Source organism: Nerophis ophidion, linkage group LG01 (genome assembly GCF_033978795.1).
Source record: "Nerophis ophidion isolate RoL-2023_Sa linkage group LG01, RoL_Noph_v1.0, whole genome shotgun sequence".
Taxonomy (NCBI): Eukaryota; Metazoa; Chordata; class Actinopteri; order Syngnathiformes; family Syngnathidae; genus Nerophis; species Nerophis ophidion.
Genome location: NC_084611.1, coordinates 48398624 through 48415138, shown reverse-complemented (window position 1 = coordinate 48415138; position 16515 = coordinate 48398624). Strand labels below are relative to the sequence as shown.

The 16515-nt window shown below is 38.8% G+C and overlaps 1 protein-coding gene across 12 annotated transcripts in view; it reads right to left on the bottom strand.

Moving 5' to 3' along the window:
- The window catches only part of LOC133555900 (receptor-type tyrosine-protein phosphatase delta-like), a 453427-nt gene that overhangs the window by 119015 nt on the left and 317897 nt on the right, over positions 1-16515 (bottom strand). For all 12 annotated transcript variants that reach the window (XM_061905366.1, XM_061905382.1, XM_061905397.1 and 9 more), the window contains exon 9: positions 478-666. In XM_061905366.1, the coding sequence (XP_061761350.1) occupies positions 478-666 (189 nt within the window). The remainder of the gene's footprint in view (positions 1-477; positions 667-16515) is intronic.

Genomic DNA, 16515 nt, shown 5'->3' with positions numbered 1-16515 from the left:
GGCGGCAATTCAAGGAGATACGGTAGTTTTGATTGCTCACATTTTCAGTAGAGCCATAATAAATTCATAAAAGAAGCAAACTTCATGAATGTGTTCAAGTATGTGTTCCAATCACTACATCACAAAAAAATAAGAGTTGATGGGAAAGTGAAGACAGCCATGACATGATGTTCTTCATAAGTGTACGTAGACTTTTGAGCAGGACCGTAGGGCCTGTGATGGTGACGTGCACAGGAAGGCCTCAGCGTGTTTGGAGCAAAGCGGAGAAGGTTTCACTCTGAAAAGTCCTGGAACAGTCGGCAAGCCTCCAAGGCGACTCAGAGCGGCGGAGGCACGGCCAGAGACCACGGCAGGAAGTGGCCAAGTTCACACAAGCGTCGGAGGGGGTAGGGGTGGAGGTAGCTTGAGGGTCGGGGGGAGGACTGAAGCTCTTAAGGCAGAAGGGGGAAGAGCTGGAGGAAGAAGGTCGGTGGTTACCTGAGCGCAGCTGCTTGATTCGTCCGTTGTTGTTGGAGGTGTTGACCGGCAGGAAGTCCTTGAACCAACTAATCTCCGGGTCGGGGTTCCCGCTGGCCGCACACAACATGGTGGCGGTCCGGGAGCGCTCCACCACCTTTAGCTGGGGCCCCATGTCTATGGTGGGGAAGCCCGAAGGCAGCTGGTCCTCTGGAAGGATGAGACAAACAAGGTTCAAGAAGTGATGATGCATTATTATGCCTGAGTTGATCATCAATTGGTTTAGAATGTTTAGTGTTCACAGGTGTTCACAAATGTTAATAATTAATAATAAATAATTAATGAAAAAATAATAAATAGTTAATGAAAAAATAATAAATAATTAATTAATCATAATAAATAACAAACAATAAATGATTAATAATAAACAATTATTATTAATAAAAAAATATATAATTGAATATACAAATATGTTAATAAATGCATATTTATGTATATTAAATGTATAGTAATCATAATTTAATTATACATTAATTATATACTAAGTATACATTAATACATTTCAAACCCCCCCACTCGTTTTAACCCTTTGTGAGGATAATGATACATTGTTGATGTAAAGGGGAAGATACAAACGTCCCATTCGTCTTTATCCCGGTGAGAGCAGACATTACACAGTAAGTGATTGTTTTGCATCTTGTTTCGCACTTGGCAACACTGGAAATCACTGCATGTGAGCCCTGATGTTACGGACCTTCGATCTCTCTGGCGGTACGGCGTCAAAAAAGCCACATCAGTGTGTAAAGGATATCACCACGTGGTCTCAGCAGCACTTGAGAAAACCACGGTCAGGAGGTACAGTTGGTGGCTACATCGGAAGGTGCAAGTTAAAACTGGTCCTCAGCGTCAGGACCAAACATGGTGAGACTGCGTTTCAGTTTTATGCTCCTAGAATGTGGAATAGTCTTCCTGAAGATACGAGCCTCAATTGGCAAGGTTGAAATCCAGGTTAAAAACACTTTTATTGAATTGTGCACGTGACAACTAGGTATTTTATCTGCACTGTAATTTTGATGATGATTGTGTTATGATGATTTTACTTTCCCATTTCATGTTTTATAATTCTATTTTCTCTTGTAAATGACCTGACTCGTGCTTGATAAATAAACTTGTCTTGCTTCAATGTCTCATGCTTCAATTGTAAAGTAGCAGGATTGTAGACGACCATAGCGTATCCCAGCGCTCATTCCGCTAATAATTGTTTATAGCATAAAATAAATGAAAAACAGTAGAATTCATTTTTGGTGTCAAGTTTGCTGGGAAATGTCCCCATTTTCAATGATATAAAGACGGACTAACAAGGTTTTCTCGTACATGTTTGACCTTCATGGTATTTTCATTGGTTCCCACTGCTCCCGCTCTTAAAAAAATAAATAAAATAAAAAATCTGAATCTCTTGTGATCCCTTTCAACCTCCCTGAGCCTCATTAACAGGAAATCCTAGCGCTGAACCTTGCCAAGGAGATGCTAATTCAGCTAGTAACGCTGCGAACTGTTGTCAGCGGTTCGTGAGATAGTGGTACTGCAAACCGTGTACATATATACCTACATATATGCATATATATGATCATATATACAAGTACGTACATATATACCTACATATATGCATACATATAAACATATATACATGTACATACATATATACCTACATATATATACATATGCAATAATACATATATGCCTACATGTAAACATATATACCTACATATATGCATACACATATATCTATACATATATGCATACATACATATATACCTACATATATATGCATATATATACCTACATATATACATACATGCATATATTTATATATATATCTTTATATATATACATATAGATATATATATATATATATATATATATATATATATATATATATATATATATATATACATATATGCATACATGTATACCTACATATGTATATGCATATATATATACACATTTATACCTACATACATACATACATATATGCATACATATATACCTACATATGTATATGCATATATATACATATACACATATTTGCACATAAACACATATACATATATACCTACATATATGCATGTATATATATATATATATATATATATATATATATATATATATACATACATACATATATACCTACATACAAATGCATACATACACCTATATCTATACATACATGCACATATATAAATATATACCTACATATATACATCCATCCATCCATTTTCTACTGCTTATTCCCTTTCCGGGTCGCGGGGGGCACTGGCGCCTATCTCAGCTACAATCGGGCGGAAGGCGGGGTACACCCTGGACAAGTCGCCACCTCATCGCAGGGCCAACACAGATAGACAGACAACATTCACACTCACATTCACACACTAGGGACCATTTAGTGTTGCCAATCAACCTATCCCCAGGTGCATGTCTTTGGAGGTGGGAGGGGCCTATTCCCAGGTGCATGTCTTTGGAGGTGGGAGGAAGCCGGAGTACCCGAAAAGGTACATATATACCGACATATTTACATATATACCGACATATATACATACATATATACATATATATATATCAATCAATCATCAATGTTTACTTATATAGCCCTAAATCACTAGTGTCTCAAAGGGCTGCACAAACCACCCCGACATCCTCGGTAGGCCCACATAAGGGCAAGGAAAACTCACACCCAGTGGGACATCGGTGACAATAATGACCCAGCAGGACGTCGGTGACAATGATGACTATGAGAACATTGGAGAGGAGGAAAGCAATGGATGTCGAGCGGGTCTAACATGATACTGTGAGAGTTCAATCCACAATGGATCCAACACAGTCGCGAGAGTCCAGTGTCCCGTTCCCAGCGGAGCCAGCAGGAAACCATCCCATATATATATATATATATATATATATATATATATATATATATATATATATATATATATATATATATATATATATATATATATATATATATATATATATATAATGTATGTATGTATATATATATATATATATATATATATATATATATATATATATATAATGTATGTATGTATGTATATATGTATATGTATATGTATATATATATATATATATATATTTATATACATACATACATATACCTACATATATAAACACATACCGACATATATACAGACATATATACATACATATAGACATATTTACCTACATTTACCTACATATATACATACATATAGACATATTTACCTACATTTATACCTATACATAGATTCATATATACATACATCTATATATATATCTATATCTATATATGTATATATATATATCTATATATATATATATATATATATATAATATGTATATAATATATATATACATATATATATATATATATATATATATATATATATATATACATATATATATATATATTTACCTACATAAATACATACATCTATACTGTATGTGGCCTTTTAACAGCTGGGGTTTCGATCAATCACAAGAAGATGACAGAAAAAAACAAGGGAACAAGAAGAGACGGTGTTTGTGTGGTGGCCTGCAAGTGGGGGAAAGGAGGAGGGGCTAAAAAAACCCCAGCAACATTTGCAAAAAAAAAAAAAAAGCGAAATTGAATAGCTGGAAAAAAGCAGGGAAATGGAGGCACACCAAAAGGCGGGAAAAGCACGGGGAGGGAGGATGCGGCAAAACAATCCTGATTCTTCACTTTCATTATGCAAACACCTACTTCAAAGACAGGCGGTCATCATGCATTCTTTTCATCTACCTGCCTGCTTGGCTGGGAAACAGCTGCTCCACCACATCATGGCGGGTTTCAGCGGCTGGCGGCAGGGGTGTGCATTACACGCCCGTCACACACCTCATATTTGGACATAAAGGAAGGGTGTGCATTTGACACCTGTCATTTTTGTCATATTGGACATAAAGGAAAGGTGTGCATTAGATACAAGTCACACACCTCATATTTGGACATAAAGGAAGGGTGTGCTTTGGACACCTGTCACACAAGTCACATTTGGACATAATGGAAGGGTGTGCATTAGACTCGTGTCATATTTGGACATAAAGGAAGGGTGTGCATTTGACACGTCATATTTGGACATAAAGGAAGGGTGTGCATTAGACACGTGTCATATTTGTCATATCTGGACATGAAGGAAGGGTGTGCATTTGACACCTGTCATTTTTGTCATATTTGGACATAAAGGAAAGGTGTGCATTAGATACGAGTCACACACCTCATATTTGGACATAAAGGAAGGGTGTGCATTAGACATGAGTCACACACCTCATATTTGGACATAAAGTAAGGGTGTGCTTTAGACACCCGTCACACACGTCACATTTGGACATAATGGAAGGGTGTGCATTAGACACGTGTCACACACGTTATATTTGGACATAAAGGAAGGGTGTGCATTTGACACATGTCATATTTGTCATATTTGGACATAAAGGAAGGGTGTGCATTAGACGCGTGTCACACACCTCATATTTGGACATAAAGGAAGGGTGTGCATTAGACATGTGTCTCACACGTCATATGTCATATTTGGACATAAAGGAAGGGTGTGCATTTGACACGTGTCATATTTGGATATAAAGGAAGGGTGTACCCTGCCTTCCGCCCGATTGTAGCTGAGATAGGCGCCAGCGCCCCCCGCGACCCCGAAAGGGAATAAGCGGTAGAAAATGGATGGATGGATGGGTGTGCATTACACACGAGTCATATTTGGACATAAAGGAAGGGTGTGCATTAGACACGTCATATTTGGACATAAAGGAAGGGTGTGCATTAGACACGTGTCATATTTGTCATATCTGGACATAAAGGAAGGGTGTGCATTTGACACCTGTCATTTTTGTCATATTTGGACATAAAGGAAAGGTGTGCATTAGATACGAGTCACACACCTCATATTTGGACATAAAGGAAGGGTGTGCATTAGACATGAGTCACACACCTCATATTTGGACATAAAGTAAGGGTGTGCTTTAGACACCCGTCACACACATCACATTTGGACATAATGGAAGGGTGTGCATTAGACACGTGTCACACACGTTATATTTGGACATAAAGGAAGGGTGTGCATTTGACACATGTCATATTTGTCATATTTGGACATAAAGGAAGGGTGTGCATCAGACACGTGTCACACACGTTATATTTGGACATAAAGGAAGGGTGTGCATTTGACACATGTCATATTTGTCATATTTGGACATAATGGAAGGGTGTGCATTAGACACGTGTCACACACGATATATTTGGACATAAAGCAAGGGTGTGCATTTGACACATGTCATATTTGTCATATTTGGACATAAAGGAAGGGTGTGCATTAGACATGTGTCTCACACGTCATATGTCATATTTGGACATAAAGGAAGGGTGTGCATTTGACACGTGTCATATTTGGATATAAAGGAAGGGTGTACCCTGCCTTCCGCCCGATTGTAGCTGAGATAGGCGCCAGCGCCCCCCGCGACCCCGAAAGGGAATAAGCGGTAGAAAATGGATGGATGGATGGGTGTGCATTAGACACGAGTCATATTTAGACATAAAGGAAGGGTGTGCATTAGACACGTGTCATATTTGTCATATTTGGACATAAAGGAAGGGTGTGCATTAGACATTTGTTACAAACGTCATATTTGGACATAAAGAAAGGGTGTGCATAAGACACATGTCATAATTGGACATAAAAGAAGGGTGTGCATTAGACATGTGTCACACACGACATATTTGGACATAAAGGAAGGGTGTGCATTAGACACGTGTCATATTTGTCATATTTGGACATAAAGGAAGGGTGTCTATTAGACACGTGTCACACACCTCATTTTTGGACATAAAGGATGCTAACAGCAATGCAGAGAAATAATAATATGGTATGAAAGCTAACACGGTAGTTGTGTGTTGTTGATAATACAGTAAATGTTTCTAAAACATTCTTCATGTCACACAATGTTGTGGTTTTTGTTCAGTAAAGTGCAGCACTGCATGATGAACGGGTGTTTTTTACACTTGAAATTCCAAAATCCAGCAAGCAGTATAGTACAGGCCACCTCATTAATGGTCCGGCTTATTTCCACAGCATTTCTCTTCTCTCTGTCAGTCATTAGCCACTTATGCAAGGACTAGATCAGGCTAATTACCACTTATGCAAGGACTAGATCAGGCAAATTACCCAGCGGGACACCAACCTCATCATGGCTGGACCAACGCAAACCCCGACTAATCCAACTCCACAGACAACTTGAAAACATGCCAAAGGACAAACGACCGCGTATTTTGGACTAGAGGCATGTTTCTAAGTCTTTGAACTCTGCAGCTCATAAAACGGTGGGGATCATTTATGGATTTTTCTTCATTTAAAGGCCATGATGTATTTAAAATAGTTTCCGACACCGACAAAGACACCGGAACGGTGTGTTATGGATGGTGCAACGGCGTCATCTTTTGGATGAGTTGGCTCAATGTGGCTGCTGTTGATTGGAAATGTACGTCCTGTTTCGTGACTTGAACCGGAAGTATAACCGTCCATAGCATTCTATTTGTAAGGATACTTCATTTATCACTCCAAGCAACATTTGTAAAGTTTACAATATAACTAAAACAATTCAGAGTTATTAAACCGTCTCATGCGTGGCGTCTATAGGAGTGTTTTCATGCATATCTGTACCTGCTATGGTACTGTACTCAAGCTGGCGTTGTTAAAGGAAGGGTGTGCATTAGACCCGTGTCACACACGTCATATTTGGACATAAAGGAAGGGTGTGCATTAGACACGTGTCACACACATTATATCTGGACATAAAGGAAGGGTGTGCATTAGACACATGTCACACACATCGTATTTTGACATAAAGGAAGGGTGTGCATTTGAAACATGACATATTTGTCATATTTGGACATAAAGGAAGGGTGTGCATTAGACACATGTCATATTTGTCATATATGGACACAAAGAAAGAGTGTGCATTAGACACATGTAACACACGTCATATTTGGCCATAAAGGAAGGGTGTGTACTAGACACGTGTCACACATGTCATATTTGGACATAAAGGAAGGATGTGCATTTGACACGTGTCATATTTGTCATATTTGGACATAAATGAAGGGTGTGCACTAGACACGTGTCACAGATGTCATATTTAGACATAAAGGAAGGGTGTGCATTAGACATGTGTCATATTTGGACATAAAAGAAGGGTGTGCATTAGACACATGTCACACACGTCATATTTTGACATAAAAGAAGGGTGTGCATTTGAAACATGACATATTTGTCATATTTGGACATAAAGGAAGGGTCTGCATTTGACACATGTCATATTTGTCATATATGGACACCAAGGAAGGGTGTGCATTAGACACGTGTAACACACGTCATACTTGGACATAAAGGAAGGGTGTGCATTAGACACGTGTTATATTTGGACAAAAAGGAAGGGTGTGCATTTGACACGTGTCATATTTGGACATAAAGGAAGGGTGTGCATTTGACACGTGTCATATTTGTCATATTTGGACATAAAGGAAGGGTGTGCGTTAGACATGTCATATTTGGACATAAAGGGTGTTCATTTGACATGTGTCACATATGTCATATTTGGATCAAAAGGAAAGGTGTGCATTAGACACGTGTCACACACATCATATTTGGACATACAGAAAGGGCGTGCATTAGACAATTGTCACACAGGTCATATTTGGACATAAAGGAAGGCACCACAGGATTTGTAAAAAGTATGTGCTCTGCATACCAAAGTACTATTCCCAGCTGAGAGTCATTGTAATGAATGGAAACACAGCCATGGATGGTTGTGGTGTTTACAAGAAGAAGACACTTGGTTGACTTGTTTCAGACTCGACGAAAGGCTGTGAGATGTGACATGATGTTGCTGGTGTACATCTGCTGCTCATAAAAACGTGTTTGTTCACCTCTTCATTCACACCAATGACATATCGTACCCATCAAAGTACCACGAAACACTGGTATCGATATCGATGTGGGTAAAACCCCGAGGCTGTACATACCGTAGTTAATGGTGTGAAAAGAAACGTCCGCCAAAAAGGCAAAGTGAGGACACGCACACTTTTGTCATCCCTCACTGGGACGAGTGTAAAGCAACACCCGAGTGTTTTCAGAGCAGATGCGTAACCCAACGCTGCCGTGTTGACGGAGCCTCCCGCTGCTTCATCTGGACCCACTCCCACTCTTTCCACTCGGCCAGATCCTTTCAGAGCTCGTGGACAAAGAGTCATGGGAACTGCAACCCAAACGGCGGCCTCTGCTTTGTAGCGTGTCCAGAGTGAAATGTGCACACCTTTGCCGGCTGGGTTTGTCGTCTGTGACTGGAAGAAGGCGGCAGCGGCGGCGAGGAAAGCATCGGACTGGGAAGACTTCTGCAGACCCTTTTTGCCATGTACCTCGTGTGGGCGGACACAATAAAACAAAGCTCCGTCTCTCATCCATCCATCTTCTTCCGCTTATCCAAGGTTGGGTTACAGGGGCAGCAGCCTAAGCAGGGAAGCCCAGACTTTCCTCTCCCCAGTCACTTCATCCAGCTCTTCCCGGGGGATCCCGAGGCGTTCCCAGGCCAGCCGGGAGACATAGTCTTCCCAACCTGTCGTAGGTCTTCACTGCAACCTCCTACCGGTCGGACGTGCCCTAAACACCTCCCTAGGAAGGTGTTCAGGTGGCATCCAGACCAGATGCTTGAATCACCTCATCTGGCTCCTCTCCATGTGGAGGAGCCAGAAGCTCCTCCCGTATGGCAGAGCTTCTCACCCTATCTCTAAGGGAGAGACCCAAACTCATTTGGGCCGCTTGTACCTGTAATCTTGTCGTTTCGGTCATGACCCAAAGCTCATGACCATAGGTGAGGATGGGAACGTAGATCGACCGGTAAATTGAGAGCTTTGCCTTCCGGCTCATGTCCTTCTTCACCACAACGGATCGATACGGTGTCCACATTACTGAAGACGATCCACCTGTCCATCTCACCATCCAATCTCCCTCCACTCGTGAACAAGACTCCCAGGTAGTTGAACTTCTCCACTTGGGGCAAGATCTCCTCCCCAACCCGTAGATGGCACTCCACCCTTTCGCGGGCGAGAACCATGGACTCGGACTTGAAGGAGCTGATTCTCATCCCAGTCGCTTCACACTCGGCTGCTAACCGATCCAGTGACAGCTGAAGATCCCGGCCAGATGAAGCCATCAAAACCACATCATCTGCAAAAAGCAGAGACCTAATCCTGCAGCCACCAAGCCGGAACCCCTTAACGCCTTGACTGCGCCTAGAAATTCTGTCCATTAAAGTTCTGAACAGAGTGGGTGACAAAGGGCAGTCTTGGCGGAGTCCAACCCTCACTGGAAACGTGTCCGACTTGCTGCCGACTCTCACGTTTGGACAACATTCACATTTCATGTTGTCCAATCTCTCTTTGACATTTTAGCGCTAATGCCAGCGGGATTGAAGGAGCTTCAAAGACAAGTCAGACTCGGGAATGTAGTCTGTATTTTTATAAGGTCAGAGCGCTTTCCTACTTCTTTGCACAAACATGGGTGCAGTCCAACGTGGTCGTCATACTACGCTGACAAAAAATACCACCGTGGTCTGCTTTGTTGTTAGACACGGGTTTCAGTTTTTCCAGTGTAGCAGAACAACAACACCCGGCGCTAAAAAGGGAAATTGCATCACCCCCGTTGTTTACCTGCATCTCACCATTTTTGTAAGGAGCGCTGGAAGTTGGCGGACCCATCCGCAATCCTGTTCTGTCTCCCTGTAATGTTTGATCCTGTTCTGTCTCCCTGTAATGTTTGATTCTGTTTTGTCTCCCTGTAATGGTTGATCCTGTTCTGTCTCCCTGTAATGTTTGATTCTGTTTTGTCTCCCTGTAATGGTTGATCCTGTTCTGTCTCCCTGTAATGTTTGATTATCTTCTGTCTCCCTGTAATGTTTGATCCTGTTCTGTCTCTCTGTAATGTTTTATCCTGTTCTGTCTTCTTGTAATATTTGATCCTGTTCTGTGTCTGTAATGTTTTATCCTGTTCTGTCTCCTTGTAATGTTTGATCCTGTTCTGTGTCTGTAATGTTTCATCCTCTTCTGTCTCCCTGTAATGATTGATCCTGTTCTGTCTCCCGGTAATGTTTGATTATCTTCTGTCTCCCTGTAATGTTTTATCCTGTTCCGTCTCCCTGTAATGATTGATCCTGTTCTGTCTCCCTGTAATGTCCTGTTCTGTCTCTCTGTAATGTTTTATCCTGTTCTGTCTCCTTGTAATGTTTGATCCTGTTCTGTGTCTGTAATGTTTCATCCTCTTCTGTCTCCCTGTAATGATTGATCCTGTTCTGTCTCCCGGTAATGTTTGATTATCTTCTGTCTCCCTGTAATGTTTGATCCTGTTCCGTCTCCCTATAATGATTGATCCTGTTCTGTCTCCCTGTAATGTCCTGTTCTGTCTCTCTGTAAAGTTTGATCCTGTTATATATATATATATGTATATATATATATATATATATATATATATATATATATATTAGATTAGATAGTACTTTATTTATTTATATATATATATTCATATATATACATATATATATATATATATATATACATACAGTATATATATATATATATATATATAACTGATTTGTACATTCCTTTAAATAGACCCCTTTATAGACCGGTTGATCTGCCATCTCTCTTTTCTGTTCTGCCCCCCTCTCCTGCGTGGACTCCATTGCTAGCTGACATTTGCTAATGTTTATCTGTGCTTAAGAATGTTGAACATACTAGACGACTTGTCTTTTAGTAGTAAGTAAACAAACAAAGACTCCTAATTAGTTTGCTCAGTGGCCTAATGGTTAGAGTGTCCGCCCTGAGATGGGTACGTTGTGAGTTCAAACCCCGGCCGAGTCATACCAAAGACTATAACAACGGGAGCCATTACCTCCCTGCTTGGCATTCAGCATAAAGGCTTGGAATTGGGGGTTAAATCACCAAAAATGATTTCCGGGCGCGGCCACCGCTGCTGCTCACTGCTCCTCTCACCTTCCAGGGGGTGATCAAGGGTGATGGGTCAAATGCAGAGGACAACTTTCTTTACTTTCTTACCAAAGGTATTAGAGGTTGTTTCTAGCTTGACAGGGTAAAAAAAAGTGTGCACAATATTGCAACAAATATTATGTTATCTAACTTTGTTGGTCAAAATTTCAAATCCATTCTTAAATATCTGCTTAACTTATGGTTTTGAAACACGTTATCCATCAAATTCCATCCATCCATCCATTTTCTACCGCTTATCCCCTTTGGGGTCGCGGGGGGCGCTGGCGCCTATCTCAGCTACAATCGGGTGGAAGGCGGGTATACACCCTGGACAAGTCGCCACCTCATCGCAGATCCATCAAACTGTACACTATAAAAATGACCAATAAATTTTACTGTAAAATTTAGGGATTTTATTTTACAGTATATTGCTGTAAGGTGGGAGAAAAAAAACAAAAAACGACCAATGTTTGTTTTTTACAGTAAAATTCTGTCGACTGAACTGTCAGTTTTTATTTTTTATTTATTTTTTTATCCGCTGTTGATTTCATGGTACCACATTTTATTATGGTAAAAAATTGGCAGCTGAGTTGCCGAAATAAAATGAAACAGCGGTACTGTTTTTCTATTTACAGTAATATGTTGTAAAAATAATAATTATAAAATACACCATGGATGTTACAGTACTGACAGTTTTTTTCTGTAAAAAAAACAGTGGTCCAATCCACCAATTTTTTTTTACTCTTTACGCACATTTTTTTTTCAAATATTTAATTTATTTCATGAATTATTTACTGTTACTAGTGGCCCTCTATTGGCAGCCATGACTGCGGTGTGGCCCTCAATGAAAACAAGTTTGACAGCCCCGGTCTAGTGGAACAGGCCAAAGTTAAGTCGGAGAAAATGCAAGTCCTTTATGAAGTATTTAATGTATCTCTCCGGCCCGGCAGCAAATGCTTCACGGACCGGTACCGGTCCCCGGACCGCTGGTTGGGGACCACTGGTTGGGGACCGGTGGTTTAAAGGACGAAATGAAACACATTCAGCACATTAAGACAACTTATTTTTCCATTATACTAGTACTTTATATACATTTACAAAAAACCTGCCATGTTTTGTGTTTACGTTCTGTTTTGTTTTGGATTCATTGGGCACTCTTGTTTGTTTTGTCACCATGCCAACCCATCACTTTTCACCTGTTATGTGTTCACGACTCATGCACCTGATTTGTCTGGACTGACGCACCTGTCATCACTGCACTATTTAAGCCTGTAGTTGCCAGGCAGTCAGCCTGGCGACATCACCCTCTGTCACACTTCCTACACACCCATGTTATCCATGCCGATGATCCATGCTCTCAGTCACAGTCAGTGTTTTCGTTTTTTTTGTTCATAGTTTTGCCTTAGTGCAAGTTTTTGTTTTCAGAGCCAAGTTTTTGTACCTCCTTCGTGAGCGCCTTTTGTTTATGCATGTGGGGGCCATTTTGATATTTTTCATTTTTCAAACCATAACAAAATATATGGATTTTTGTTGTTGTTTACCTTTAGGGCTCCCAAGGACTATAAAGGTTTCAGTTATTAAAATGTTAAAAACAAGTTAAATTGTCATTTTTTAAATGTTTTTTATTTAACGCTTACAGTAAATCTCTACAGTGTATCAACTTCAGGTTGATATTAAGTAAAAAAATAAAAAAAGTTTTTATGCCTTTTCTGTCAAAGACAACTTCGTTTTTTATAATAAAACTGAAATATTCAGTATTTCCCCCATTGCCCCAAACATTCAGAAAGCAATGTTTGATGTGAAGTAATTAGAGCCTTAAAAAGATCTATAATGCAAGACACCATTGATTGTAATTCATCATTATTTTTGAGTAATCACAGTGAAAAGATAAATAAAATACCATTTAATATACCGTATTTCCTTGAATTGCACCGGGGCGCAAATTAATTTAAAACCTCTTCTCACTCTTGCGCTTATCAAAGTCATGTGGTAAACGTAAGCATGCACTAATTATTTTAAAACCTCTTCTTACTACGGCACTTACCAAAGGTTTGCAGTAAAAATTTAAATGTGATGTAAGCTTGGACATTGAATCCTACTGAATAGCTCTTAATATTCTTCCCTTTATGCGATTTCAAATTACCGGTATTGAAATCAGCCTCCTCCATTTTGAAAATGATGACAGGGGAAGTGTCACTCGTGATGTCACGAGTTTGACCAGGCGGTAATACTAAGCATGCGCTAATTATTTTGCGAAGCGAGTTTGACCCGGCAGTAATTCAAGGCAGGCGCATACTATGTGCCCTGCGGCAATTCAAGGAAATACGGTAGTTGGGATCCAAAAGCTGCCCCACTCATTGAGTGATAGATTTTTATTAGTTTTTTTTTAACTTTCAACTCTTAAGTTACGAGATCAACTTCAGATATATCTGTTGATTTTAGGTTTGAACTATCATTTTGTCTGTTTTATGCTCTTCTGTCAAAGTAAACGTTGATGTTCTTATATGGCAACCACACAATGTATGCAATATTTTCCACATAAAACATTTTAAAGTGAAATATTTGAAATAATTGAAGCCTTGTTAAGGTCAATAATTCATTATAACATTGATTTTTGTTTTTTGAGCAATTGCAAAAAAGAAAAAAATCAGAATCAGAAATATTTTATTAATCTCTGAGGGGAAATTAAAATTTTCCAGCACAATCCCATTCAAGATCAGACAAATATTACAGGGATATACAGTTAGATAAAGATATAAAATAAATAAAATAAAGATAGACAAAATAAAAAAACTTTTTCTAGTTAGATTTCACCTCATTCCACTTATATATGGCCACCCCTGGTTTATGCCCTTTGTTTTTGTAATACCTTTTGAGTGTTAAAATTAAATAACGTTGTTACCTTCACATCGTGTCCGTTCCAATCGCTTTGCACCACGGGAAAACAAACCACACCATAGTCCACGCCTTGACAAAAACAAGGTCTCGTACAGCAATATTTGTAAATATTTCAATGAATGTTTTAAAAAGGCTTGACCGTTACCATTCCTATTTTGACCCAACACACACCGGCCTAATGAATCATCCAGCAGCCGCCTGGACGAGGCTCTTACGATCGCCCGCAACTTCATAATCATTTCAACCTTTGGCCAATCACAGCCATGACTGCAGAGCCACGTCTCAAAGACACCGCTTCTTATTCTCAGTAATGATCGGACTGACCTTACCGTCGCATCCCTTCTATCAGACCCGCTGTCAGGCACGACATGTGACTGACACATCTCTGCTCTTGTGTATGTGTGTGTGTGTGTGTGTGTGTGACATTTTGTCCATCAGGAGCGATTAGCACCTCCCGGGTGGGCTTTTATTCATGCTCACCAACAACTGGCTCCTAAGTGGAGCAGGATTAGAATTCGAATTAAAGAAGCGGCAATATTGTACAAACCCCGTTTCCATATGAGTTGGGAAATTGTGTTAGATGTAAATATAAACGAACATGTTAAAACAGAAAATAAGCAGATATTAACAGTAAATGAACAAGTAGATTAATAATGGATTATACTTGTATAGCGCTTTTCTACCTTTTTAAAGAACTCAAAGCGCTTTGACAGTATTTCCACATTCGCCCTTTCACACTCACATTCACACACTGATGGCGGGAGCTGCCATGCACAGCGCTCACCAGGACCCATCAGGAGCAAGGGTGAAGTGTCTTGCCCAAGGACACAACTGACGTCACTCGGATGGAAGAAGGTGGGGATTGAACCAGGAACCCTCGTTTGTTAGTTGCACAGCCACTCTCCCAACTGTGCCACGCCGTCCCCGGTTTTACAGTTTGTCCCTCATAATGTGTAGAAAACAATAGGTGTATAAATGACACAATATGTTACTGCAGACTAATTAGGAGTCTTTGTTTGTTTACTTACTACTAAAAGACTAAAAGTACATTGTTCTTTGACCACAATAAATGTATGTTGCATGCATCACAATATTTGATGAGAAAATAAAGACAATAATGAAATGTTTCTGCGGTCCCATTCTGCCTTTTCTGTCTGCTTGTAAGTACTCTGCGCGCGCGCGCTGCCGAACACGCTCCACTGCTCGTAAAACCAGCAATGTCACCACGTGACTGTGTTTTGTTGTTTTTTTCTTTTTTTATCCATTTCATTTTTATTGAGATCCAGCATCAGACATTCCCATTCACTTCATCCTATTCACACACATCACCCATCTGTTGCCTGCCCTAAATGTCTAAATATTTTTTGTTTATACCCCAACCATCCCCCCACGAAAAAAAATAAACAGCAGAAAAACAAAGTAGTATTTGCAAATACATCAATTAAATAAAGAAAAATAAATAATAAAACATTATTAATAATAATAGTCAGAAATAATATATATATATATATATATATATATATATATATATATATATATGTATATATACATATACATGTATATATTATATAAACATATATATAAATATGTATATATATATATATACAGTATATATACAGTATATATATATATATATATATATATATATATATATATGTATATATATATATATATATATATATATATATATATATATATATATATATATATATATATATATATATATATATATATATATATATATATATATATATACGGAGTAATATTTTTTTTATGTCACGCCCTATAAGCCTGACTTGAATTTTTCCAAATTAGTGATTGTACTGCTAAAAAAAGATTACTCCCTATATTATATATATATATATATATATATATATATATATATATATATATATATATATATATATATATATATATATATATATATATATTGGGGAGTATATGTATATATATATATATATATATATATATATTATTTCTGACTATTATTATTAATAATGTTTTATTATTTCTTTTTCTTTATTTAATTGATGTATTTGCAAATACTACTT